The sequence below is a fragment of the Fusarium graminearum genome, chromosome 1, assembly GCF_000240135.3.
Source record: "Fusarium graminearum PH-1 chromosome 1, whole genome shotgun sequence".
NCBI classification, from domain to species: domain Eukaryota; kingdom Fungi; phylum Ascomycota; class Sordariomycetes; order Hypocreales; family Nectriaceae; genus Fusarium; species Fusarium graminearum.
Window position 1 is genome coordinate 1087613 of NC_026474.1, and position 23446 is coordinate 1111058.

Below are 23446 nucleotides of genomic sequence, written 5' to 3' on the forward strand. Positions count from 1 at the left end.
AACCAGACCAAATCTTTCCTTGTCAAGTTAGCCGACGCCTCCATCCAAGACGCCCCCCCCTTCCCTTGGACTCTACGCCTAGACAAGAATAGAGCATTAACGCACAACGAGGCGATCCATCCTAGTCTAGCTGGAAGCTGCACTTTATCAAAGCCGGGGGCCAGGGGAGGAAGGGTGGAACAGACCAGAGGGGCTTCCCCGTTGTAGATCGATCATAAAACAAAACAAAGAATAGTACATTAGGTAATAATAATTATAGTCAGTGCCTACGGGGCTTTGCTTGAACTTACTATGTATGACACACTTACTGCCCGCTGGCGGAAGGGAATTTCTTCTTTTCCCTGTCCACTGTCTTGTCCCCCTCTATGTACGGAGTACAGTACGGTAATTTATTCTTTAACAGGGGACGGGGGTGGGCGCAACAACCACTAGCTCGCTGTTTTTCTAGAAGTCTTCAAGTGGACGTCACACCGTTTGCAGAGAGCCATCTCAATCGGCATGCACATGCTGGGGTGCAGCCAACCTACGACAGGTTCAAAAATGGGTGCCGTGATATCCTCCTGAAACAGCCTACCTACTTCTGGGCGGCCAGGCAGGAAGTCCCTTATCTCGGTTCTCCATCAAACCATGGATATTTCTGACATGAATGACAGGGCCAGGTCTCTAGCGCGATGGCATCACTTACGCAGACAAGCCACGGCCGTAATCGCCTCTGGTGATCGGCAGCGACAAGATACTATGTAGCTCACCGCTCGCTCGCATATCCTTTACCTTGAAAATCATGGCCAGCCACAGGCTCCGGACTCAGGGGAGTGATCCGAGCAGCAATTTAATCAGCCCCAGGGGGAACATGCAGGTCTAAGACCTGCACCTTTGTTTGTTTGTCTTGCTGAAGGTTTTGGCCAGGTACGTACGTGATCAATTTGGGTAACCACCTAATTACAGAGTACACGCTGCATCTTTGTAGATTAGTGTCGTGACCCGAGGGTGTCCAAGGCCTCGACATGGATGAATTAACAAAGAAAGAGGCTTGAGCCTGCTTTTCCTCTTCTCTAAAGCTTGTCAGGATGATCCAGCAGACTCCACTGTAAATTGAGGCCACCCACGCACAATGGTCGATGGGCTTTGACAATTTGGTCCAAACGGACCAAAACTAATGATACATCATGTTCCAGGTTGTCAAAGGCAGCGGCTTGCATCTGTCTTTCCGATGTTGACCTCTGTCTTTTGATGTTGGCACTAAAGCTACATCGAACCGTTGGAGCATTGTGCGTCTCAAGTTGCACAAGAAGGAATCGGACAATGCTTCCCTGGAACTGCAGCTGTCGAATAAGACAGCTATTGTGACCATCATCAGCGGCGCCAAAAGAAAACAATCGATGATGCATCCCTTTGTGGATACCGGGGCAAAAGACAGAGGCTGTTTTCTGTCTCGTGATAGGACTTCTCAAGATCAAATTATGGTTTATCTTTGTCCCGTTACAAGGAACAAGGAACAAAAACATCAACGCTTGCTACAATAAGCTCTACTAAAGCGGTTCTTTATACGGATAGCGTCAATGACAGAACCCAAGCAGGTTAGCGCTGAACGTACCTTGACCAAAGGGTTCAAGTGTGTACCGATGGACCGGGATATGTGGTCCAGTTTCGGTGGCTTGACACGCACGACGCACGACGCAAGACCTCATTTCATCTCATGCCAAGACTGTGACGATCAAACATTCAGATCCCAGAGCTAAACAAGTCGCTCCTGTTCCTGGATGCAATCCCCGCGGACGTACTTGTGCGGGCTAGCCCGGGGCGACAAAACAAAGGGGAACGAAGGTTAGTAAGTCCGTACATGAGGCCAAATCATAACTTTTGGCTACTAGATCCCCATGTCAGGATTAACGGGCGCTGACAGGGACCAAACTCAGCTTGAAACGGCTGTGATGCGATTAACATTTGCACTGTAACATCCGTAGGGATAAACTAGCCTGCGTGTACAGCGCTGTGTGTGTGCCAAGGGACATGAGAGAAGATATGGGCTTGGGGTCCAAGGACACATTCGGCGTTACCGAGACCGCCTCTTCCTGACTGGTTCTCGGATCGAGTGTTGACGCTGATAGACAAGGCAAGGTGAGGGAATGGAACCCCGGTGACAAGATCGTTCAAGTTGACATGGATACGATGTCAGATTCTCGCATTACGTGGTCAAGGTTGTTGTTTCACGTCACATCGATGAGTTGATATGGGCCGCTATTATTTCTAGGGAGAGGAAGATGGTGCATTCAGGGATCGTTCCTAGAGGACACACAATACACAACGATGGGTAGGCACGCTGACATGCGTAGAATGGGCAACCAACCCCCCAGCCTCAATGAATAGGTCTTGTGAGAGTACAGGGGGGTTCGCTCATGGAGGGTCTGTCTGCCCTGTACCTTAAGATGAGCCAGGGACCCCAACAAGGTGAAAACCTTCTGGAAATTCTGGAAATCTTCTGGAAGGCTATCAACAACTTGTGGGACCTGGCTGGGGGGTTACAACGCTGACATGCAAGCAAAAAGTACTGCAACCCTCAACAACCTGCTTTTCTATACAGCTGACCCCAATTGGTCTGCACCTTGACCTGCAAGCCGCGTCTGAAGTCCCATAAACTACGCAAGAGTCTGCAGAAGCGCATTGATCATATACAGAACCTTCCGCTCATGATCCCATCATCTGGAGGATTTGGAATTGCCAACGCAAAGGGCGCTTATCACGCAGACGCCAACAGCCTATAGCACGACTGCTATAGACCGTTACACGACTTGGGGTAACAGTATTGACCGTACCCCAGGCTAGGAGGTGTCACAAGTGGCGCGGCGAACGCGAGTGTCACATTCTAGAAAGGAAGGAAACAAAAGAAGCTTTTAGGTCTTGTACAACCAGTTTGTTGTGTTTGATTGCGTTTAGATAAGAGCTTACATTGGTTGGATACAATCTGCCTTGTCAGACCTCAATTCAGCACAGCGAAAGCCTTGAGGCCTGCTACGTCAATTGCACTTTCAGACAGATGCCAGAAGATGCACATCACCAGGCAGTCGAATTAATTCCATGTTTTTCTCCTAGACCAGAACAGGCATCGACTTCATGGCCCGCCTGGCCAGTAGCTTGTATTACATCTCTCCGCTGCAGACCCATGTTCTGTGTGTAGATCGCAGCGACAGGGCCAACCTCGATGATTGTTTTTTATGCATGCCACTTCAAAGCCAAGCAGGCTTCTCTATTAGCCAGAGGCAGTGTCCTAAGCGAAGAACCATCATCTTATCTCACGTCGCAGGAACCCCATGTCTTAGCTTGATGCGTTAGTTTTTACGATCGACTCGAATAAAGCTAAATCGGTTAATCGTAAGCTAAGCTTTGTTTCGTGGCTTAATTGAGCCTCATAAAAATAGGAAGAGCATGTCTACATTGCCAACTTGGGCGATGGTCTGGTTCACCGGTCGCTCAGTTGACTCGTATGTGGCTTTGGATTATCAAATTGACAGGGAGAGACAAGCAGATTTGTTTCAGAACCACGGACCATCTTGCGTAATTCATGTAGTTTGCGTTCCTGTCAGCGATTGTCACATGGCAGAGTCCGGCATATCTGACAACCCTACTGTAGCACACGCAAGTTCTGAGACTTTGGATACCGAGGAAACAACGGTGATGCGCACTGTATGTATCGTACTAGGTTCTAGCTCGAGATATGTTGGATATCTTCTCAAGTATAGGGTACTCTGGCATCACACGAACTACTGCCCTTTCTTGTCCTGATCCATACACAGATCAGGAATACAAGTCCTGTAGCTATATCATCTTGAAATTTCGCTGCCTAAATTACAATCATATCTGCAGGACAGTTGATTTGTGGGGTGTAGAGACTATCCAGAATGTTGGTTGTCAAGTTGTGACTAGAGGATGTGTACTGGAATTCGAATTCAAAATTCAAATTGCTAGCCCTGCCAACCTAACAATTGTGTTTTCACTTCTCAAAATCATATAGCTCATGTAATTTCCAGGATACTACTGTCATCTTATTACTCGTACCTACTAAGGGGGAAGGTGTCTCGTAAGTTATTCTTCATGAGTTGACTTATACCTACTTGGTCTTTCGTCTGTTGGCGAGTCATGCCACTAAGTTGGAAAAGGAGATGCTTATAACAGCACTGCCCCAGAAACCCAGCAATAGAAGTAAAAACAGTATGAACTTTTCATACGAGGCCACAAGGCTTCACCAATTACGAAACTCTATATCAGTTCTTTGTCTTTCATAACTACCTATCCTGGAATACTAAAGCACTAGAGCACCATTAAAGTTTGCAAAAGACTCTGAAAAGAAATGAGAGTCAAAGACTGCATTGGTTTGTCTTTATAGTTATAATTATTGGTTAGAAACAGGAGCTTCCTTTGATATTTGGAGATGCACTCGTTTAACCTCACCAGCAAAACGATAGCGGCAACGTCTACCGTTTGAAATAAGAGCCGTGCTAATCATCTTAATGGGACAACGTTTGATTTTACTTACAGATTAACTCTCTTCAGCTTGTGAGTGTTTAACAAACTTAATGCATAGCCAGGGGCCATTACCGGTGACGCTCGTTGTATTATCAAGTGATATATTTCGAAGATCTATAATTGACATGTTAACAGACTTCACAATTCTAAATAAACAGACAGCTGTGCAGTTAAGTTCATATTGGCTTATTTATCCCGATGAGAGTTTGTGAATAAATCAAGAACAGTAGTCATCAAGGTTCAGTCTATACAATAGAATCCAAATCTTGTAATTTACATAATACCCATGCCAAAACTATTTCCCGCACGCCATTTGTGGGAGGATTCTATCTTAATATTCCTCATACAATATAACAAATGAAATTGTCCGTTAGACGTCATACTCAAACACATGCTCCTAATCTGAAACGATAATACGCCTTGCCCCTGTTGTCGTCAAGCTCTTCTTTAGCTTCTAAGTATTTTTTCGGCACCTCAAGTGCCTCTGTCGTATGGTGGAGAGTCTCTGTTTGCCTCTCAGATTTGCGGGTGTTCTGGATGTGCCGTCCGCATATGTCGGTCAAAGTTGTCCTTTCGTGAGTAGACATGGCCTGACATGGCCTTGCGGCATCCGTCCACCTTGCATTGGAAGCCCTCGCCTTTGCGATGTGTGCGCATGTGCCGGGTCAAATCTTTCTGAGTAGCGAAAGCAGCACTACATTGCTCGTAGAGACATGAGAAGTGCTTGTCATGGTACTTTTGGTGTTTTCTGTAGGGTGGTTAGTTATTGATGGATATTTCTGACAGAGATGGAACTGGGTTGGGAGCTTACGCGAGGTCAGATGGGCGTCTGAAAGACTTGCCGCACTTGCCACACTTGCAGGCATTCTGGTCATTGCCGTAACCATCGTCTTGCAAGTTGGGCGGACTTGAGGTGGCAACGGAAGAGGAAGATGGTGGTGCACCATTGTATTCCTGAGACTGCCACATGTGTGGATGGTCATCAGATTGCTGAGACTCAGAGTACCCTCCTAGGCTGTAGGAGTAGTTTGAGTTGGAGCTTGATTGGCCGGCGTAGTAGTTACCGAAGGCGTGGTAACGAGGATCTGATGATGTTGGCTCGTTGTAGTAGCTGGAAGAAGATGAGCCAGCCCATGGGTGGTAGCGGGAATCAGAATCTGAGTCTGAGTGGCGGAGTTGGTCGGCAGATAGCCCGTGGCTGTAGAGACTCATGTCGGAGAATTAAACAAGTGCTGCTTTTTGTCTTTGGGATGGTAGTAGTGCTGTGTCGATCGGTTGTCGGTATCCATTAGCGGGAGTAGACAGAAGCAATGAAAGTCGCCCCCGTATCTATATGTTCCATATCTCAATGCCCAACGTGCGGACAGCACAGGCGATACCCGAAGGGGGCTTCATGGTCAAATTGAATGTGTAGTATGTCATGTAGGTAGCCCTCAGTAGGGCTCTGGAGATGAAGCAAGCCAGCCCAGCATGATGCTATGTCATGCTACCCGTCCAATTCTTTCTGCAGACTGCAGGGGCAGGACGAGACGAGACCGCAAAAGGCGGCCCGGCTAGGTGGTTAGCGAGCCTGGTTCTGGTGCTTATGATACAGGGTCGATAGATTGTGTACTGCAAGGCCGGCGGCCAAACAAGAGGCTTTTGAGAGGCCCACGTCAGAGAGTGAGGAGATATTTGGGGAGGGGCAGTCAGGCGGGCTAAGCTGCAAGCAATGCCCAACGCATACGACACGTCGTCCCAAGGAGCCAATTGTAGAGCCACAGCAGAACCCAACGGTGAACTGCGGCCAATGATAAAGTGCAAGCCTCGTCTGCTTCTGGAATTTCTATACAGAATATACAGCGCTCCAACTTTGCATCGACACCGGTTTCAGCTTAGGCAGGATTCACTGGGCATCGATAGTGACAAGTGTGGGTTGGGAGATGGCCCTACAATACCTATGCATAGGGTCATCTTCTCGCCTAGGCCCACGTGGACTCTTTTCGTTTAATTCCCATGTTAGTGCTGTGTTGTACTGTAGTATTGGGTTCAGTCTAAACAATCGTCAGCAGTTCGTTGGCCATCGAACACGATGCACTCAATATCAGGCATACACGATCCCAAATTATGGACAGCAGTCATCATCCGAGACACTTCAGCTGGCAAGACCGAGACACTGTGACGTATTACTGTACATGTCACTCGGCAGTCATCGAGTCCAAGTGGACTCGAAATCAAACAAACGTTGAAGAAGATCGACAATGTGTCAACCACTACCGAGATATAGACCAGGACCCTTGGGTGGAGTCATGTCATCACTCAAGACCGAATACAGATGAATCATTCCCATCAAAAAAATCAAACTCAACAATTCTTCACAGGCCAAGGAGTTACAAGGGTTATTGCAATGTTTCTGTCGAGGACCATCATCAGTCTAAACTACCGCAAGCACTTTAACCTAACGCAAGTCTAAATTGTCAGAGTCATCTTTAGGTTACTTAGCTGTAGAGTAATTCAACTAAATAATAAATTCCATTAAATGCACCATAGATTGGCAAACTATACTCTAAATAATAACAAAATCCCAAGTCATTAGTTTGGCGCTAATTCTAGGAGTCTCCGGAACTATGCAAGAACCCGACGGCAAGCAAGGAACGTCCCGCTGCCAAAGTAATAAAAAAAAGGTACACTACAGTTTGCATAAAATGGTCTTAGTGCAGGTTTATTAATGTGTTAATGCATTCAGGCCTTATGAAGTCTCAGAATAGATCTCGTGATGTTTTTATGTGTAACTTGATCTGTGCGTCTTGGACCAAACTAATTAATCGCGACTACGGAACAGCCAGTAAATAAACACTAATAGTCAGTACTGTACCCTTCTGTACAACACAGAACGCGCGGACAGAGGGCAACGCCCGAATCATTTGCTATAATCACCTGCTTTGGGCTTTGGGGCGGTGCAGTCTTGGCCGTGGGTCGAGCTTATTGGCTGACCACCTCGAAATATACTGTACCTGCTACTGCTGTCTTGCAGGATTGGGCCCTGACTTGTAAATAATGTCTCGGCGACTCAGGCTGATACCGAGTTACACTGCGTAAAGTACGCTTCATTCCAAGCGCCTAACGAAAAGAACAACTCTAGAGTGTCGTACGACGGAGCGACCAAAGACGTTTTAATAGGCACGTCACAGTATCAACGGCGGCTCATCGTATCCCGCACGGTGATAGGACGGGATGACGTTGCCGTTGCCAAGGGTCTTGGGTTCTTGGGGATCTTGGACTGGGAAGTTACAGTGCAACTGCACTACCACTGGGCATCTGCCCGCGCAAACGCAAACCCCACCAAAAAGAGTCCCCTTCTTCCTCTTTCTTCTCCATCCTCCATCTTTTCTCTTCTCTTCCCTCCAAAGTAAGAGAAGAGAGCTTCAAGCTCTAAAATACACTCCATTAGTGAATTCTATAGCATCCTCGTATAATCAGCCAGTCTAGTCATCGCCATCGTCAAAGGCGACGTACACATCAAAGATGGCGGCCTTCCTCCGCAGCAAGCAGGCGGGCATGCAGAATGACCTATCAGCGAGCATCAGACCCGAACTCTTCATGCCCGATGATCAGGCTCGTTATGGCATCAACTCTCAAATCAGGTAGCTAAGCGCATCATCATCTCCCAACTTCCTGCCATCGTCATGTCCCAAATGAATAGACCCAGCTGACCCTGCCCTTTTACAGCTGTTACGCATACGACCCAGTCCAATCCCTCCTCGCCATTGGAACCGGTGAAAGCAAGTTCGGCCCCGGCAAGGTCTACATCTTCGGACAGCGACGTGTGCACAAGATACTCGAGCCCCCCCGATCCACATCATTCCAGATCGTGCAATTCTCGTCCAACCGCCTTGTCACTGTCGACGCGAAAAACGAGCTGGGAATATGGGACATCGATACCGGCGAGCGCGTCGCCGCCATGGTCGTCGCTGGCCAGGTCGTCTCCTTGGTCACTGATCCCATGCTTGATTGGGCCTTTATCGGCCTGTACAACGGAGACATTATGGCCTTTGACTTGGACAGAGGAAACTTGGCGCGCGCATTCAGACTACCCAATTTCTGGAAGGAAAGGAACCCCGGCGCAGCCACTTCCAACCTTATAACCATGTCACTCCACCCAAGAGATGTTGGCAAGCTCCTGCTGGGTTACACCCATGGTGCTGTCGTCTACTCGTTTAAGCAAGCCAAGGCTGTCAACTATTACGAGTACGTTGTTCCTGCAGGCGCCCCAGGAGGCAATGGTGTAGCTGTTGAGACTGTCCGAAAGCCACGACTTACACATGCGCTGTGGCATCCGTCTGGCACGTTTGTCCTCACCGTCCATGACGATGGAAGCTTGGTCTTTTGGGACCCAAAGGCCGAAAAGGTCGTCATGGCGAGGACCTTGACCGACTTTGATGTTGACCAGCCCTCATCCGCCACATCCGTGCCAGCTCTGTCTGAGCCCATTACTAAAATTGCATGGTGCTGCAAGGAAAACTGCGACGATAGCGGTCTGCTAATTGCGGGTGGGCAACGTATGGATGCATCGCCCAAAGGTCTCACATTTGTTGATCTAGGACAAACACCTGTTTATGCGACATCGACATGGCAAATCCTCGCAACTTACTGTCGTGGAAAGCGACAGTCTCTTCTCCAACTCCCCCCTGGTGCCCAGGCCATCAATTTCCTCCTCATTCCACGATTCTCTCCTCATTTCGGCGGCGCACAGGATCCAATCGCCGTCCTCGCGCTTCTGTCCTCCGGAGAACTCATCACCTTGAGTTTCCCTTCCGGCTACCCGATTAGTCCCACCAATCAGCTTCATCCGTCTGTTTCTTTTGTTCATCCATTCGTAACCAAGGTCAATGTCTCTGCTTTAGAACGCCCTCGATGGCTGTCCATGTTCGAGAAGCGTAACCAAGGTGAACCGCTTCTCAAGGGAGGCGCCGAAGCACCGCGACCTCGAAAGAGATTTGAAGAACGAACAATCATCCAAGCTGCCCATGCCGATAGCACCATCAGGATCTGGGATTCTGGACATGCCGACGAAATCGAGAATGGAACCCAGCTCCAAGTCGATGTTGCCCGAGCACTCGATCGATATGAAGATGTCGAGATCACTTGCATGAACATGGCAACCAGCACAGGAGAGTTCGTTGTTGGAACACGCACAGGGGAAGCCATTGTTTACCGCTGGGGCCAGAACCGTTTCTTTGGAAAAGATAGCATGCCAGAACTCGACCCCAATCCCAAGGGGCTGACGGATATTAGTTCACGAGCGGAACCAGGATTGAAGGAAGGCCTGCAACCACTTGTTCTATACGAGATGATGATGGGACCCATTACTGCTGTGCAGGTGTCAAATGTTGGCTTTGTCGCCGTGGGCTCAGAACTTGGATTCCTTACCTTGATTGATCTTCGAGGGCCCTCGATCATTTTCCAGGCACCCATGACAGACTTTGCCAAGCAGGATAAGAGAGCTTCCTTTTTGAAGGGCCACAGTTCTTCAGAGCCGCCGAAGGAGTGGCCAGTCGTGATTGAGTTCAGTGTCATGACTTTGGACGAGGATAAATACTCAAGCATTTGCTGCTTTGTGGGAACAAACTTGGGCAAAGTCATCACCCTCAAAATTCTGCCAGGCCAGGACGGCACATATACTGCGCAACCCGCAGGCGTCGTAGCATTCGATGGAAAGGTTATCTCGCTCAGTCCAATTGAAGCTGATACGGGCAAGCCTGCCCTTGCCACTGGCCCGATCGTGGCAGGCCTAAGAGAAGGACGCCAGGTCAACGGTGTACTCGTCGCAGGTATGTTTACTTTATATTATAACAGTCTTGGAAAGGAAAACTGACCATGATTTAGTCACACAAACGGAAATCCGAATCTTCAAACCCGCCAATTCCAAGGGCGCATCGAAAGAGTTTGATGACATCCTATGTGATGCTGCTTGCGTGGCAGAAACTGAACTACAGGGCTTCGCCGTGGTTGGTTTGTTCGGCGATCGAACTGCTCGTGCTTTCTCGATTCCCGCTCTCAAGGACATCGGAAAAGCCGATCTTCCTATGATAGACGTGACGAGGACCACCAACTCCACTGTAACACAAACTGGTGATATCTTCGCTTGGTCAGGACCCAGCGAGTTGGCCGTCATACATGTTTGGGGAGCAGGAAAGGGGCCGCAGCAATCTCCGGATACTATGATCAACCCCAAGCTTGAGTGCCCACCTCGTCCAACTATTTCAAATATGCAATGGATCTCGGGTAGCCAGCATATCACTCCTGCCGATCTTGACCTCCTTGTCGGTGGACCAGATAGACCACCAAGCAAGCGAATGATGGACGAGGCAGCTGCAGAGCAACGTGCGGCTCGAGCAGGTGAACCAGGTCCAGCTGCTGGTTCAAGCAGCCAAGAAGGATGGGGAGACTATCTAACGCGGCAGTTGAACGAAAGAACGGAAAAGTTGAACATGATGGGTGACAACATGGAAAATCTGCAGAACAACAGTGCTGGGTGGGCAGATGATGTTAACAAATACTTGAACAAGCAAAAGAAGAACGTTATACTGGGAGGTTTGAAGAGCAAGTTTTTCTAAAATGGGGTTATGAAATGTAGCTAACAAGGGCTACCTCGATGGACGAGAAAACTGGTCAATTATTTTACGATTAGATACCAATGTGATTCTGGATTAATCTGCCAATGTCTAGGCATTCACTGTTTCAGCCGTCCAGTTAACAATCAATATCGTCGCGTATTGTACAAAATTATATTTTTGAAATTGAGTTTTTATTCAGCACTTACCTAGTCAACTACCAGTTGTACTCGCAACTATACCCTCGCATCCAAGACCAGCAATCACGCTGGTCATTTAACTCTAAAAACCCAAAAACGAAGAGAAGGGGGTTGGCTGAGAACTAGTACCGGATCGCTTGGATCTGGCAGCAGTTTCATCCCCGTTGTCCATGTCCAGCATGAGCATCATTCTGGGCATCCGGATCCTTAGTAGGATCCCATGGCGCTTGAGCATAGTCTTGCAAAAGAGAATGATAATTCTGCGTAACATCAGTACCATGATTGATCGGGATAAGATCTCCGAATTGAACCTGCTGGGGGACCTGATAACGGCCATTGACAACATGATGAATCGCTTCTCCGTTCGCAAGCGCCGTCAGATTGGGCTTTCCACGCCTGGCAGGCCCCATCTTGGCCCACTCAGCACGACTCTCGAGACCGTCGCCGTCAGTACTTTCAGGCTGGAAAGAGAAATCAGACCTAACAGACCTATCCGAGCGCTCCGGCTGCTCCGGCTGCTTTAAGTGACGAAGGCTGGTGTGGTTCTCTCGGCAGAACGCATGGGCGGCGGTTAGTTCACACCAACAGTCGTAGGAAGCTTGTTGGCACTTCTCCAGATCTTGGACCAGCAGATTTCTGTCTCGATGTAGTCCGGCTCTGTCAGCCTTGCTGTCTTGATACGCATCTTGGAACTTATAGAGTCTTGGCTTGAGTTCCCCTACTTCGACATGGTATCGACGAACACGGTGCATCAATCCAATATTGAGGGATATAGAAACGATTAAAACCCCGCCCAGACTCATAGACAGCCAGAAAAGCTGCGAGCATTCCCGGGTGCAGTCGACGAGGGAAGACATGATGGCTTTTTCTGCGGGAAGTGTTAGCAAAAGGGGGGTTTGGGGGGTATACTTACCTGAGACTAGATATCTTGAGTGATAGATACCGTGTCAGTTTTTGTTGTTGATGTGATATCCCGAAGTTGAGTGAGCATGAGTTTTAGGGAGAAAAGGTTTTGATTTTAAACAGCAGACCTTACAGCTTAAATGGCGAAGGATCTTGTTGTTCAAAGATTTCAAAAATGCCATGGAAAGTGAAAGAGAAAAGTGTTACTGCAGTTATTGACATGTTGGCCCTTTGTAATATCACAACAATCGCTTTGTTGCTTGAACACTATGCTCAAGAACTTGAACGTGTTCGTATGACGTGTTCCAGTACGGCATGATTTTGAACACGAACACTCTTCTTTTTTTTATGAATGGACAAATTGTATAGAACACTGCATAGGAACAATTCATTGTCTCTCAAGTGCTTTGGTTGTTAGTGGTTGAATCTGTAGGCTTGTTTGAAATCTGCCAATTCTGCAGAGGAGACGAAAGACCAAATATGGTGGAACGCGAGAAACAAAGTAGTCTCAGACTTTCCTGCGAAGTCGGTCTTTCATATTCAGAAGTTTGAGCTGACTGAAGTGCGCTGCTGTGACCAAGGGTCGATGTGCATGCATGTCTGTCTTCGTTCAAGATCAGCTGCATTAAATCAAAAGGTAAACGTATACTATTGTATCTAACTATTTGATATTACCCTCAAGCAGGTTATAACCTGATCTAGTAAACATATTCAAAGTTGGGATTCTCCTTGTCCGTCATGTCTGTAAAAGCGGTTGCATTCGTAGTAACGTCATGGCCCGCCGCACGCAAAGCCTCGCGTTGCTTTTCCTTCTTCTTATTCTCCCACTTAAAGGCGTATCGAAAGACAAAGAAAAGAACAAACTCTATGCAGTTCGCTACAAGGAGCGAACCAATACCAAGAGGGTATGAGGGCGCTTGTTCGGAACGATAGAAAAACGGACTTGCAATGTTACCGATGCAGGCGCCAAACCAGATCATTCCGGAAACAATCATCTTCTTAGACTGTCCACCAGTGTTTGAGGTGATGAGGGATAGACAGATAACAAAGGATGCTTGATATGAGCCGGTAAGATAGCTGCGAGGATTTAGATGAGTCAAAGAATCAGATGAGGAACATAAAGGTGACTTACAAGCAAATCAAGCGACCAACATATGCATCTGCAGGAGCAAGAAGAAAACCAAGTGCTCCAGCAATAGTTGGGATCATAAAGATGGCGCTGACAAGCGTACGGCTATTGGGTGGCATGTACTTGTTCGCCAGAGCACCCAGACCAATCCAGATGACAACAAGAGCACCTTGGGGAATACCCAAGAGAGCTGTGTGCAAAGTATCGAAACCAAGTCCCTTAATAACAAGCGTCGAAAAGTTGGAAATGCCGCCATTGGGAACGTTGGACACAAAGCCGAGCAGGGTGAATAGCCAAGTCTTGTAGTCAAGATAGGCCTCCTTGATTTGCCCCCAGTTGATGGTGCGCTGCTCAATTCCTGTTTGGTTGCGTCGCATTCGGGCAATCATGACGAGCTTCTCATCGTGCGAGAAACCTCGAATAGTACGGGGTGAGTTCGGTAGGAGTAGAACGAGAACGATAGCCCAGGCTGAACAAAAGGCACCTACGACAAGGAACTCATATCTCCAGGACTGCAGTGCTCCGTTGATGTTACCAATGGCATATCCTGACAAGACAGTTAGCAAGTCTCAGGAAAGCCCAAATGGGGCAGTCACTAACCTATCAGGCCTCCACCAGCGACTCCTACGCCATTGAAGGCATACCAAGCTGAGATCCTGCTGGGTTGCTCCTCACGAGTAAAATACATCGAGGTGATGAGCATAAAGGCTGGGTCAGCAATGGCCTCAAAAGCACCTGAGAGGATTCGAAGAGCCAAAAGACCAGCGAAATTGTTTGCTGCAGCTTGTGTCATGAGAAGAGCACCCCACATAAAGATGTTGAAGGCCAAGTAGTATCCAGGAGGACTGCGTTGCATCAGGAGGTTCGAAGGAATAGCCCAAACAAGCCAACCAAAGTAGAAACTGCTCGAAAGCCAAGAGTATTCATCTCCTTTCAATTCGAGGTCATCCTTCAGTCCAAAGATGGCAGCATATGAGAGTGTCGTCTTGTCGACATAGTAGAAGAAGTAGCAAACCCCAAGGACGGGGATTATAAGTCGGTCCAGCTTCCTCCTAACCTTCTTTTCCAGGGCTGGATCGATGGAGTCGTCGGTTGGGTATTGCGCAAGAGCCTGTGCATAAATGCCATCCTCGTCCGGTTTGTCCGGATGGGCAGAACGAATGCTATCAACTCTAGCGATGTTGTCTTCTGTTTGTTCCATCTCTTCTGCGCGAGCCCGTTCAAGCTCAGCTTTGGTGGTGATATCACCAGCCATTGTGGAAGTGAGATGCTGCTATTCCTGATACGTCTCTAAGCGGAAGAGTTGATCTGTAGTCGTCACCTATCGTCAACCTTTCAGGAAGTGAGTTTCTACACGTCAGGATCGTTTTGTGAGTCGCAGTCGCACAGCGCAACCTCTTCCCCCAGGCCGAGAGCTCGGTTTATATATCCATACATGCATCTTTAGCTCGGTCTCTATGAGATTCAGATGCCGATCTCGCTACGACCCAAAGATCCTTCTCTTACCTCTCTTGGCTATCCTTAACTGTAATGAGTCGACGATCATGCACAGTTACCCCCACGGCGGCCAATCGTGCATAAAACTCCGGGATTTCGGCACTTAATCTTGTTTCCGATACTTATGGTTCGCCGAAAGATCCTTGCATACCAGGCACGAGTCAGTTTCTCGCGAATTGGCCATTCCTTTGTTATTAGCGGACTTCTCTTGTCCAAAATGCCCCCAAACCACAAATGCAGGCAATGTTTTGCATTCTACTGCGTTTGTTAAAGTTTTGCTCTGCCTTGTTAATCCCATTTATTGCCGGTAAGTGAGGGGAACCTGTGGAGATAGCCTGGGGTAAGTTCAACACTAGGATGTTGAACTACACCGTTCATGGCGTCACTAGAGATGATATGGAGCGTGGGGGCTTTGTATATTTGGGGGAGGCGTACAGCCTTTATAAATGTATTAATAGTAGTACAGTACAGTACATGTCTTTATCCAGAATGATGTTCATATAAGAGAAGCCGATGTGTGACAGAATGAGGTTACCACCTCTGTTTGTGGGGAAATCCCACATGACTGAAGTACAGTCTGAGAAATGAGTTTTAAGAACAAAGGGAGAGATCGATAGCCTCTCGGCAGACAATACCCCATGAGGGTCTGCATGGGAGGAATATAGAATTGGAAAATTAAGAGTGCTTGGTGTAGTAAAATAGTACGTGTCGGCTCGGAAATGGAGCGACGCAGGAGAAGGGGCATCAAAGTTGAGAACAGATACGAGAACCGAAAAGAAATAGGCAAGTTGACAAAGCAATCAACGTGTAGCATCCTTGAGTCGCCTAATCAATCAGCCATATGCCAGTGATCGCTTGTAGATCCCCTGACATGATATGTAGAAGTCGTCATCGGTAGATTCGAGCCGGTCGAGTAAGAGCTTTGGCGCGAATTGTCCAAGGAGATTGAGAGTTGGATGACTGTAAGCTAATTAGCATGAGCCTTGATAGGAAACTTGCCGTTGCAGAAGGAAGATCTCACTTTCATGTTGTAGTAGCGATGCTAATGGTGTTTTGCGTGTCAGTCCAAGTCGCAATGCATACTGGCCACGATATGGAGACAACAGAAGGGATGTATGTAATCAATAATCGCCGAACTGAGTGCCGATACCAATCAATTCAAATTGGATATCTTCGGTATATGTTCCAACCAGCCAGCTCTGTGGTGTTCCCCTAAAGGGTCCAGCCACGTTGTGCCCTTCGTTCCAGAATGCGAGTACGTGTCGACGTGGGCGATTCAAGTATGGGAAGAAACGATATAGCCACAAATCAAAGTTATGTAGGAAGAGAGAGGATGGTCCAAGACGCGCATCGCTGACAGGTCGGGCTGAGAATGGGTCACACTGGAGGGGGGCTTCGACAAAGGCATCAAGTCGGGACTGATACTCTTCGGTTGCAAAGGAATCGGATTTGCTTCCAGAAACTACAGAGTCCTGATTTTCGCAACTGGCACAGCTGGTTGAGTGCGTATCAGTCAGTGAATGGTTCAAAAAAAGATAGGTCCAGAAGGGTCGAAGTAGTGACACTGTCTTGGTAACAGAGGGGGGGCGAGGAAAGCCTACCATGAGTATGCATCACCATCAACAATGTTATCATTGATCGTCTCTTCCATTTACACACGAGTGGAAAAAGCTGATTTGTTAGCTTCGGCTTCGAACTGGAGGATGGTATAAGCTGATAGCTGGAGTTGTCTCGGTCGTGTTTGAGTGGTGTCTACCGCTGATGTGCTGGAGACATGTCTTTTAAATCCTTCTAGAATTGTGGACGCGTCTTTCCCAGGCACTACCTAAGGTAGGTAGCATTTAGACGTTATGTATATGGATGAAAGTGATTGTGGATCGCACCGAGAGGCAGCAGACGGGTTACTAAAAAAAAATAGGGACTTGAAGCAGTACAGACGAAATCATTAGTCCACTCTTAGGCAATACATACACCAAGAGTGGTCTAATATTTGTATCAACCACTAAATCAGTACCGGTTTTTATGCAACCCACCTGGGCAGGTACTGTCGAAGGTGACGATGTTGCATGGTCAGGGGGCGTGTGTTGATGGCAACGAGTTTCTGTGGTCCAGCTGGAGTAGTTCGATGAGCTGACAGGAACTGAGACAAGTTGAGACTTGTTGTCCCAGAGTCATCGCCATGTCTAAGATTTCTCGCGTGTCACTATCGGAGGTTATGTCGCGACGATCAAATGGGGTGTGGCATTTCGGACTCAACAATAATAAGGTTTTAAGAAGCAAGTGAGACAAGAGACAAGATGAAATGACAGAGTCGGCAACGTGAGTGCATTAGATTGATGGAGACATGGAAGGGGAAAGAGGAAAGAAGGCGAGCGAGTACTTTCCCATAGTTCAAGGGAGGAAAGACACAAGTCACCCGCGGTGGCGGCTTGCTTTGTACCCAGCATGCCAGCACCTTCAATCCATATCAAACCTCCCTCACCGCTACGGTAGGGTTCTCGTTGGCCTATAATCAACCATTAGGCAAGTCATAAGATTGCATTATGCAGCTAGACTAAGGCTTATGATGAGGATTCAGTTCCGTAAAGTAAGGCTGTTGTGTCGGAAAGCCTGCGATGTATCCGTTGTCCCGTTAGGGAAGATAGGGGGCGTGCTCAAGATACTACACTCCTACCAAGGAATATCCATCGCAACCAACAGCAGGCAAATTGGCTATCAACCAACAGTCCGCAGAGTGTTGCCATCTTTTCTTTCTGGTTAGCCTTGCCCAGCCACCATCACCTGGGAACTGACTCGAGGAGTGTTTGAGAAGTAAGAAAGCCCACCCTCCAGGCTCACATTTTACGAGCTTAACCATGACTGCTGTCCTCCGTATCATTTCCTTCACGTTGTGAGTGGCATCCTTACCTCTATCTATCAACCAAATTGTCGGAGTTGGCTGTGAACCAGGTCTCACCGACCCAGTCCGACTTTCCGTTTGCGGCGCATGTGAATCCAAATCCGGTCTTGAAGGTGGGAGGCAACTTGCAGTAGCTTTTCTAAAAGTTTCAAAAGGCTTTAATTAGAATCTTGGGGACCAAGCTTCAAACTGTCAGCGGGCGGATCGGGCCACAGGTGTTCGCTCGGGAGAAGCTCCTGAGAAGCCGGCCATGACTTTTGCGCCCGTTACATAACAGGGGCAAACTATCAATCTCATATTGGTATAGCCTGTAAGATGACAATGCAGGCTCATAAAGAATTATGTTTGAGATCGAGTTATTCTGGGGCAGTGTTGTGTTGTCTTTGTTTGTATTTGCCTAATTCCAAATCCAAAGGCCAAGCTGGTGACCGCCAAATGGCCTTTTATCTGGCCCAACAAACTGACGTCCAAGTTGATACACTTTTTTTAGCCTTTTCCCTGTGAAACTTAAAACGCGGCCCATAATGGATCAAATGAATTAAATCACGAGAGTTATCGGGCGCCTGATGAAACTCACTGCCTGCCAACTCATTCTCACAAAGTGCACAGCCTACCGCAAGGCTTTCAGTATCTGCACATTGATACAATAATTGAACACAACAGAGCCTTTGGGTTGACAAGATCTATTGTACATTGTCAAACTTGCGCAAGGTCGTCGTTGGATTAAAGTCGTGATTGAGTTTGGTCGTTAGATGTTAGCCTCAATGCTGGGGCTGCTCACGATAAAGTTAGGATGGTATGCAATGCATATTGCAATCTGCATAACGACTGTCACCAGTTTCGTCTCTTAGTATGCTTATTTAAAGTTTATGGTGTCTTCTGGAGTAACATTCTTGCCGTCTGGGGACATTTCTCACATGATAACAACCGCAGTGGTGAGTTATCCCTGTCTCTGACAAATGCTAATGAGTATTTTGTCAAAGCAACTAAAGCCCATTCGCTTGATATGTAAGTTTGATCGAACAAATGAATTGTTTCTGGTCATTGGTTGTTGTTGATGAAATCGTCTGTCATGTTGGCGAGTGAGACAAAATAGTAGAGCAATCACCGCACAAGCATTAACTGTGGTACTTTCATACTGCCTTCTCAATGAACAATTTACCTACTTGGAAGCTATTAATCATACTAAAGTTGAGCCTCAATTACCATTGACAAGTTCTATAAGTCATCAAGCATGGAAAAGTCAACACTCTCGTCGGTATCGCATGCCTCTTTAGACTGGTACCGGTAAGGACTCATAATCTATCAACTTTCAATGTCCACTTTTACCCGTAGTTTCGTCATAGCAAAATAATTCAACTGGACCAGCCCCAGGCTTTTAACAATTTAGCGTTTTAAATCAACGCTTTCCTACGGGTTTATTCCTCTTCCCCAGCGAATCGCCCGACATCGGGTGGGATGCCCCCCGGACCCTCCGATGGCCGGAACTACCTACGTATTATTGCTGCCCCTCGTTATGCGGGGCCAGCCAACGAACGTCAAGCTTGACTGACAAGAAAGGGAAAGAGGTGCTTGAAATTCTTTTGCTTGCTTTAGCTTTGGAGAATCTTTTTTTCGTTAACATCTGTAACTAACATATCGTCAAAGTCAACAATGCCTCAATCAGCTCTTCTTCTCGGTTCCGGCTTCGTTGCCACTCCCGCCGTCGAGGTCCTCTCCAAGGCCGGTGTTCACGTCACTGTTGCTTGCCGTACTCTCGCTTCGGCCAAGAACCTCGCCGGTACTTTCGACAACACCAAGGCCGTCAGCCTCGACGTTAACGATTCCGCCGCTCTCGAGCAGGCCGTCTCTGAGCACGACATCACCATCTCTCTGATCCCTTACACTTTCCACGCTGCCGTCATCAAGGCCGCTATCAAGGCTAAGAAGAATGTCGTCACCACCTCTTACGTCTCTCCTGCTATGGAGGAGCTCCACGAGGAGGCCAAGGCCGCTGGTATCACCGTCCTGAACGAGATTGGTGTAAGTTGATCCCCCAATGCTTCAATTGTAGCTTGCTGACAACTATAGGTTGACCCTGGGTATGTTCTTCGACAGACATCATCACCCCTGTCCGTTCACTAACTCTATGCAGTGTCGACCACCTTTACGCAGTCGACTTCATCGACCGCATCCAACAGGAGGGAGGCAAGATCAAGTCCTTCAAGAGCTACTGTGGTGGTCTTCCCGCCCCTGAGAGTACGCAATTCGTCCCAATGCCTCACTGTTCACAAAACTAACCACATCATAGACTCCAACAACCCCCTAGGTAACTCGAGCTTCAATTGCTACACCCAGTACAACTGCTAATTGTATACAGGATACAAGTTCAGCTGGAGCAGCCGTGGTGTCCTTCTGGCCCTCAAGAACAACGCCAAGTACTACGAGGACAACAAGCTCGTTGACATCTCCGGTGTCGACCTCATGAGCACCGCTCAGCCTTACCACAGTGGATACCTGGGATTCAACTTTGTCGCCTACGGCAACCGAGACAGCACCGGTTACCGCGAGCGGTACGTTGCACAGTACCCCCTTCAACAGCAGTGACTAACTTTTGCAGATACCGAATCCCCGATGCCGAGACCGTCGTCCGAGGAACCATGCGTTACAACGGCTTTCCTCAATTCGTCAAGGCTCTTGTCGACATTGGTTTCCTCAGCACCGATGAGCAGGACTTCTTCAAGCAGTCCATCCCCTGGAAGGACGCTCTCCAGAAGTTCATTGGTGCCAACTCATCAAGCGAGGAAGACCTGACCAAGGCTATCCTCTCCAAGACCTCATTCAAGGACGAGTCTGTTAAGAACCAAGTGCTGGCTGGACTCAAGTGGAGTAAGTCTATATACTTGCCAGTCATCTGAGTGTATGCTGATATTATACCACAGTCGGCGTCTTCTCCGATGTTAAGACCACCCCCCGCGGAACTGCTCTCGACACCCTTTGCGCTTCTCTTGAGCAGAAGATGGCTTACGAGAAGGGTGAGCGTGATATTGTCTTCCTTCAACACACTTTCGAGGTCATCAACAAGGACGGCAGCCAGAACACCTGGACTTCCACTCTCGTTGAGTACGGTGCCCCTGAGGGCTCCGGTGGTTTCTCCGCCATGTCCAGACTAGTCGGAGTTCCTTGCGGTGTTGGTACGTTCATTCTCCCCCTTCCATGATTGATGTCTAGATATACTGACATGTCAACAGCCACCAAGATGGTCCTCGACGGTACCATCACAGACAAGGGTGTTGTCGCCCCTGTCTACCCCAGCCTTGCCCGAACATTGATGAACGAGCTCAAGAACAACTACGGGTTAGTACTCCCAATCTGGATTACTTAATGCAGTTACTGACAAACCACAGTATTGAGTGCAAGGAGAAGATCATTGCTTAAGCGACTTAAAATACAGCGGACATCATACAAGGCTATGTACAATATCAAGCCATTTGAGGGGTCCCACACGCGAGACTAAAAGTAAAGTAAAACGAAATGAAGAAAGAAATAAAGCTTAATGACACTCAAGTACTAAAATATTCTTCATCTCGCTGATGCAATGTGATATGATATTATATTAAGCCGAAGCTCTATGCCGACCGCCCATTACATTACCCCTTTTCTATGCTTCGAGTGTAAAGGAAAAGATAAATGCGCCACATCTAACCCCCTATGAGTAAGAAAATCGTCCCCAAGACCTATAAAAGAATGAAGGTCAGGGAGAATGTTAGAAAGAAGGATATAAAGCTTGCGCTTTGGATCTTGATCGCCGAGTTGACGATGACGGGAGGTGTGTCGCCTCCGTTTCCGTTGCCGTTTCCATCAGAACCGTTTTGACCGTCAGAGCTATTGCCTGAGCTGCCATCACCACCTGATCCTCCATTGCCGCCGTTACCCCCGGAGCCGCCGTTACCCCCAGAGCCTCCGTTACCACCATTGTTGCCATTGCCGCCGTTACCTCCGTTCCCTCCGTTACCTCCGTTACCGCCACTGCCTCCGTTGCCTCCTGAGCCACCATCTCCGCCGTTACCTCCGGAGCCTCCGTTTCCACCGTTTCCACCGTTTCCTTCGTTGTTTCCATTTCCACCGTTGCCCCCGTTTCCGCCATTACCTCCGTTACCTCCATTGCCGTCGTTTCCATTGTTGCAGTCCTTGCAAGGAGGGTTGGGGACAGGGACGGGAACAGGAGCAGGAGCAGGCTTACCACCATTGCCGCAGCCACCAGGGGGGCAAGTAGGAGCCGTCCAGTTACCGGTACCGTTGTGAGAACACCCATAGCAAGGCTTCACAATGGGCTTGTGGACAGGATGACAGTTCCCACTGGGACACTTGTTGCGGTAAGGGCAGTTGACAACATGGGGTGGGCATTCATGCCAGACGTCGCCGGGCTTGGGTCCGCCAGTCTGGACAGGATAGGCACTGGACATGGGAGTTGGCGTAGCGCTCGGGAAGTTCTCATAAACAATCTGAGCATTGTTTCTCTTGTATAGATCGTAGATGGGCCATCCTTGCACTGAGGCGCCTCCACATGTCCCCTTGGACTTGTCGGCTGGATCGCACCATTGAGTACAGAGAGCATTGTCAACCTTGACGACACGGTAGGTGATAGGGCGATCGGAAAGGTCAAGCCGGTCGCATACACAGCTATTTCCACGAAATCCGATGATATTCCCGTTCGATGAGCAGGTTGAAGCACATCCCGTCTGGCCCAGGTTGAACTGTCTAGGAAAGGTTCCAGGCCTGATGGCCACACAGCCGAGGTGTTGGAAAGCCCTGTTGGCTGTGAGAGCAGGATCGGGGATTGATTGGGCAGAGATGCCAGCGGCCAGGATACTGGTAAAGAAAAGTGATGGAAACATTTTGACAATGTAGAATACTAGAAGGAAGGAAAAATAAAGAGTGACTGACTGAATGACTTCAAATGCACAAAGAATGAGTGAGTGAGTGGGTGAGTGAACGAGATGATTCGAAAACAAAAGACTGAGAAGTAGTTGGTATTTATCTCTTCTTCAAAACTCTTGGCCTTGGGACTTTCTATTGTTATGATGCTTCAAGTTGACTTGACTCCGGAACCATCCATCAGCATAGCCTAGATCCAAGTACTGCGTTTGGGTTTCTGATGAACCGATCAGCCGCTTTCAGGCTCGCGAGAGAGTCTGAGACAACTAGTTCTCGTAAACGGGTCATGCCGAAGGTCTCATCGAGGTCATTTCATCGACGTTAGGAATGGGCGTGTTTCACTTCATCGATCAGCGCCGTCGATCTTGAGCCACGCTTGGAGACAGAGCATCTGTCTGTATTTACCCTACAATGAAGGATGTAGTAGAATATCTCAAGTTATGTTTTTCTGGATGATGGTACGGTATAATCGATAACGTCGCTGTCATTGACCTGTATGCCTACTTGGGAGTTCTTTCATGTCTACGCCTAGACTTGTCTGCTTCTCTCCGTCATTAGCATTGGTCGTCTTTCTCGTAGAGTTACCATTTTTCTACTGTTTTGATGACCTTTACTTATTGCCTCTTTCTCTCACTGAACTGTTAATCTCCAAAGGCTTTACTGCTTGAAGCAAAGGAGGTGGGCATCTGAAATGGCCCCGTCCATATTGACTGAGACATTTGCCACTACCGCAAGCATCTTGTCTGACCCAGTATTTTGCTTCCGGACCTCTAATAAATGTTACATC

The 23446-nt window shown here is 48.1% G+C and overlaps 8 protein-coding genes across 8 annotated transcripts; 2 read left to right on the forward strand and 6 right to left on the reverse strand.

Annotated features, from left to right (window-relative positions):
* Positions 1-72: 72 nt before the first annotated feature.
* FGSG_11752 (uncharacterized protein) lies at positions 73-1388 on the reverse strand (the record flags this gene model as incomplete). The annotated part of the gene is made up of 5 exons (XM_011317695.1): positions 73-78; positions 291-363; positions 686-796; positions 915-1085; positions 1111-1388. 5 exons carry the CDS (start codon positions 1386-1388, stop codon positions 73-75), a joined length of 639 nt encoding a protein of 212 aa, XP_011315997.1.
* Positions 1389-5037: 3649 nt separating this feature from the next.
* On the reverse strand, positions 5038-5733 carry FGSG_00342 (uncharacterized protein; the record flags this gene model as incomplete). The annotated part of the gene is made up of 2 exons (XM_011317696.1): positions 5038-5269; positions 5333-5733. The coding sequence occupies 2 exons, from the start codon at positions 5731-5733 to the stop codon at positions 5038-5040; spliced, it is 633 nt and encodes a 210-aa protein (XP_011315998.1).
* A 2292-nt stretch (positions 5734-8025) lies between these two features.
* Positions 8026-11117, forward strand: FGSG_00343 (uncharacterized protein; the record flags this gene model as incomplete). Its single annotated transcript, XM_011317697.1, has 3 exons — positions 8026-8144; positions 8230-10331; positions 10387-11117. The coding sequence occupies 3 exons, from the start codon at positions 8026-8028 to the stop codon at positions 11115-11117; spliced, it is 2952 nt and encodes a 983-aa protein (XP_011315999.1).
* A 352-nt stretch (positions 11118-11469) lies between these two features.
* On the reverse strand, positions 11470-12171 carry FGSG_00344 (uncharacterized protein; the record flags this gene model as incomplete). The annotated part of the gene is made up of 1 exon (XM_011317698.1): positions 11470-12171. The coding sequence occupies one exon, from the start codon at positions 12169-12171 to the stop codon at positions 11470-11472; it is 702 nt and encodes a 233-aa protein (XP_011316000.1).
* A 744-nt stretch (positions 12172-12915) lies between these two features.
* FGSG_00345 (uncharacterized protein) lies at positions 12916-14601 on the reverse strand (the record flags this gene model as incomplete). The annotated part of the gene is made up of 3 exons (XM_011317699.1): positions 12916-13294; positions 13350-13893; positions 13947-14601. The coding sequence occupies 3 exons, from the start codon at positions 14599-14601 to the stop codon at positions 12916-12918; spliced, it is 1578 nt and encodes a 525-aa protein (XP_011316001.1).
* A 1363-nt stretch (positions 14602-15964) lies between these two features.
* FGSG_11753 (uncharacterized protein) lies at positions 15965-16494 on the reverse strand (the record flags this gene model as incomplete). Its single annotated transcript, XM_011317700.1, has 2 exons — positions 15965-16337; positions 16445-16494. The coding sequence occupies 2 exons, from the start codon at positions 16492-16494 to the stop codon at positions 15965-15967; spliced, it is 423 nt and encodes a 140-aa protein (XP_011316002.1).
* Positions 16495-19353: 2859 nt separating this feature from the next.
* On the forward strand, positions 19354-21253 carry FGSG_00346 (saccharopine dehydrogenase). Its single transcript, XM_011317701.1, has 9 exons — positions 19354-19764; positions 19813-19823; positions 19877-19980; positions 20033-20050; positions 20102-20294; positions 20342-20610; positions 20664-20915; positions 20973-21078; positions 21129-21253. The coding sequence occupies exons 1-9, from the start codon at positions 19396-19398 to the stop codon at positions 21157-21159; spliced, it is 1353 nt and encodes a 450-aa protein (XP_011316003.1). The 5' UTR covers positions 19354-19395; the 3' UTR covers positions 21160-21253.
* A 205-nt stretch (positions 21254-21458) lies between these two features.
* Positions 21459-22619, reverse strand: FGSG_00347 (uncharacterized protein; the record flags this gene model as incomplete). The annotated part of the gene is made up of 1 exon (XM_011317702.1): positions 21459-22619. The coding sequence occupies one exon, from the start codon at positions 22617-22619 to the stop codon at positions 21459-21461; it is 1161 nt and encodes a 386-aa protein (XP_011316004.1).
* Between the last annotated feature and the right edge of the window lie 827 nt (positions 22620-23446).

Excerpts from the sequence above, each read along its gene's own strand:
- FGSG_00346 (XM_011317701.1), top strand. The coding sequence starts at position 19,396 with ATGCCTCAATCAGCTCTTCTTCTCGGTTCCGGCTTCGTTGCCACTCCC. Across the intron at positions 20,916-20,972 it reads CGGAGTTCCTTGCGGTGTTG|CCACCAAGATGGTCCTCGAC; the intron begins GTACGTTCATTC and ends ACATGTCAACAG. Across the intron at positions 21,079-21,128 it reads GAGCTCAAGAACAACTACGG|TATTGAGTGCAAGGAGAAGA; the intron begins GTTAGTACTCCC and ends GACAAACCACAG.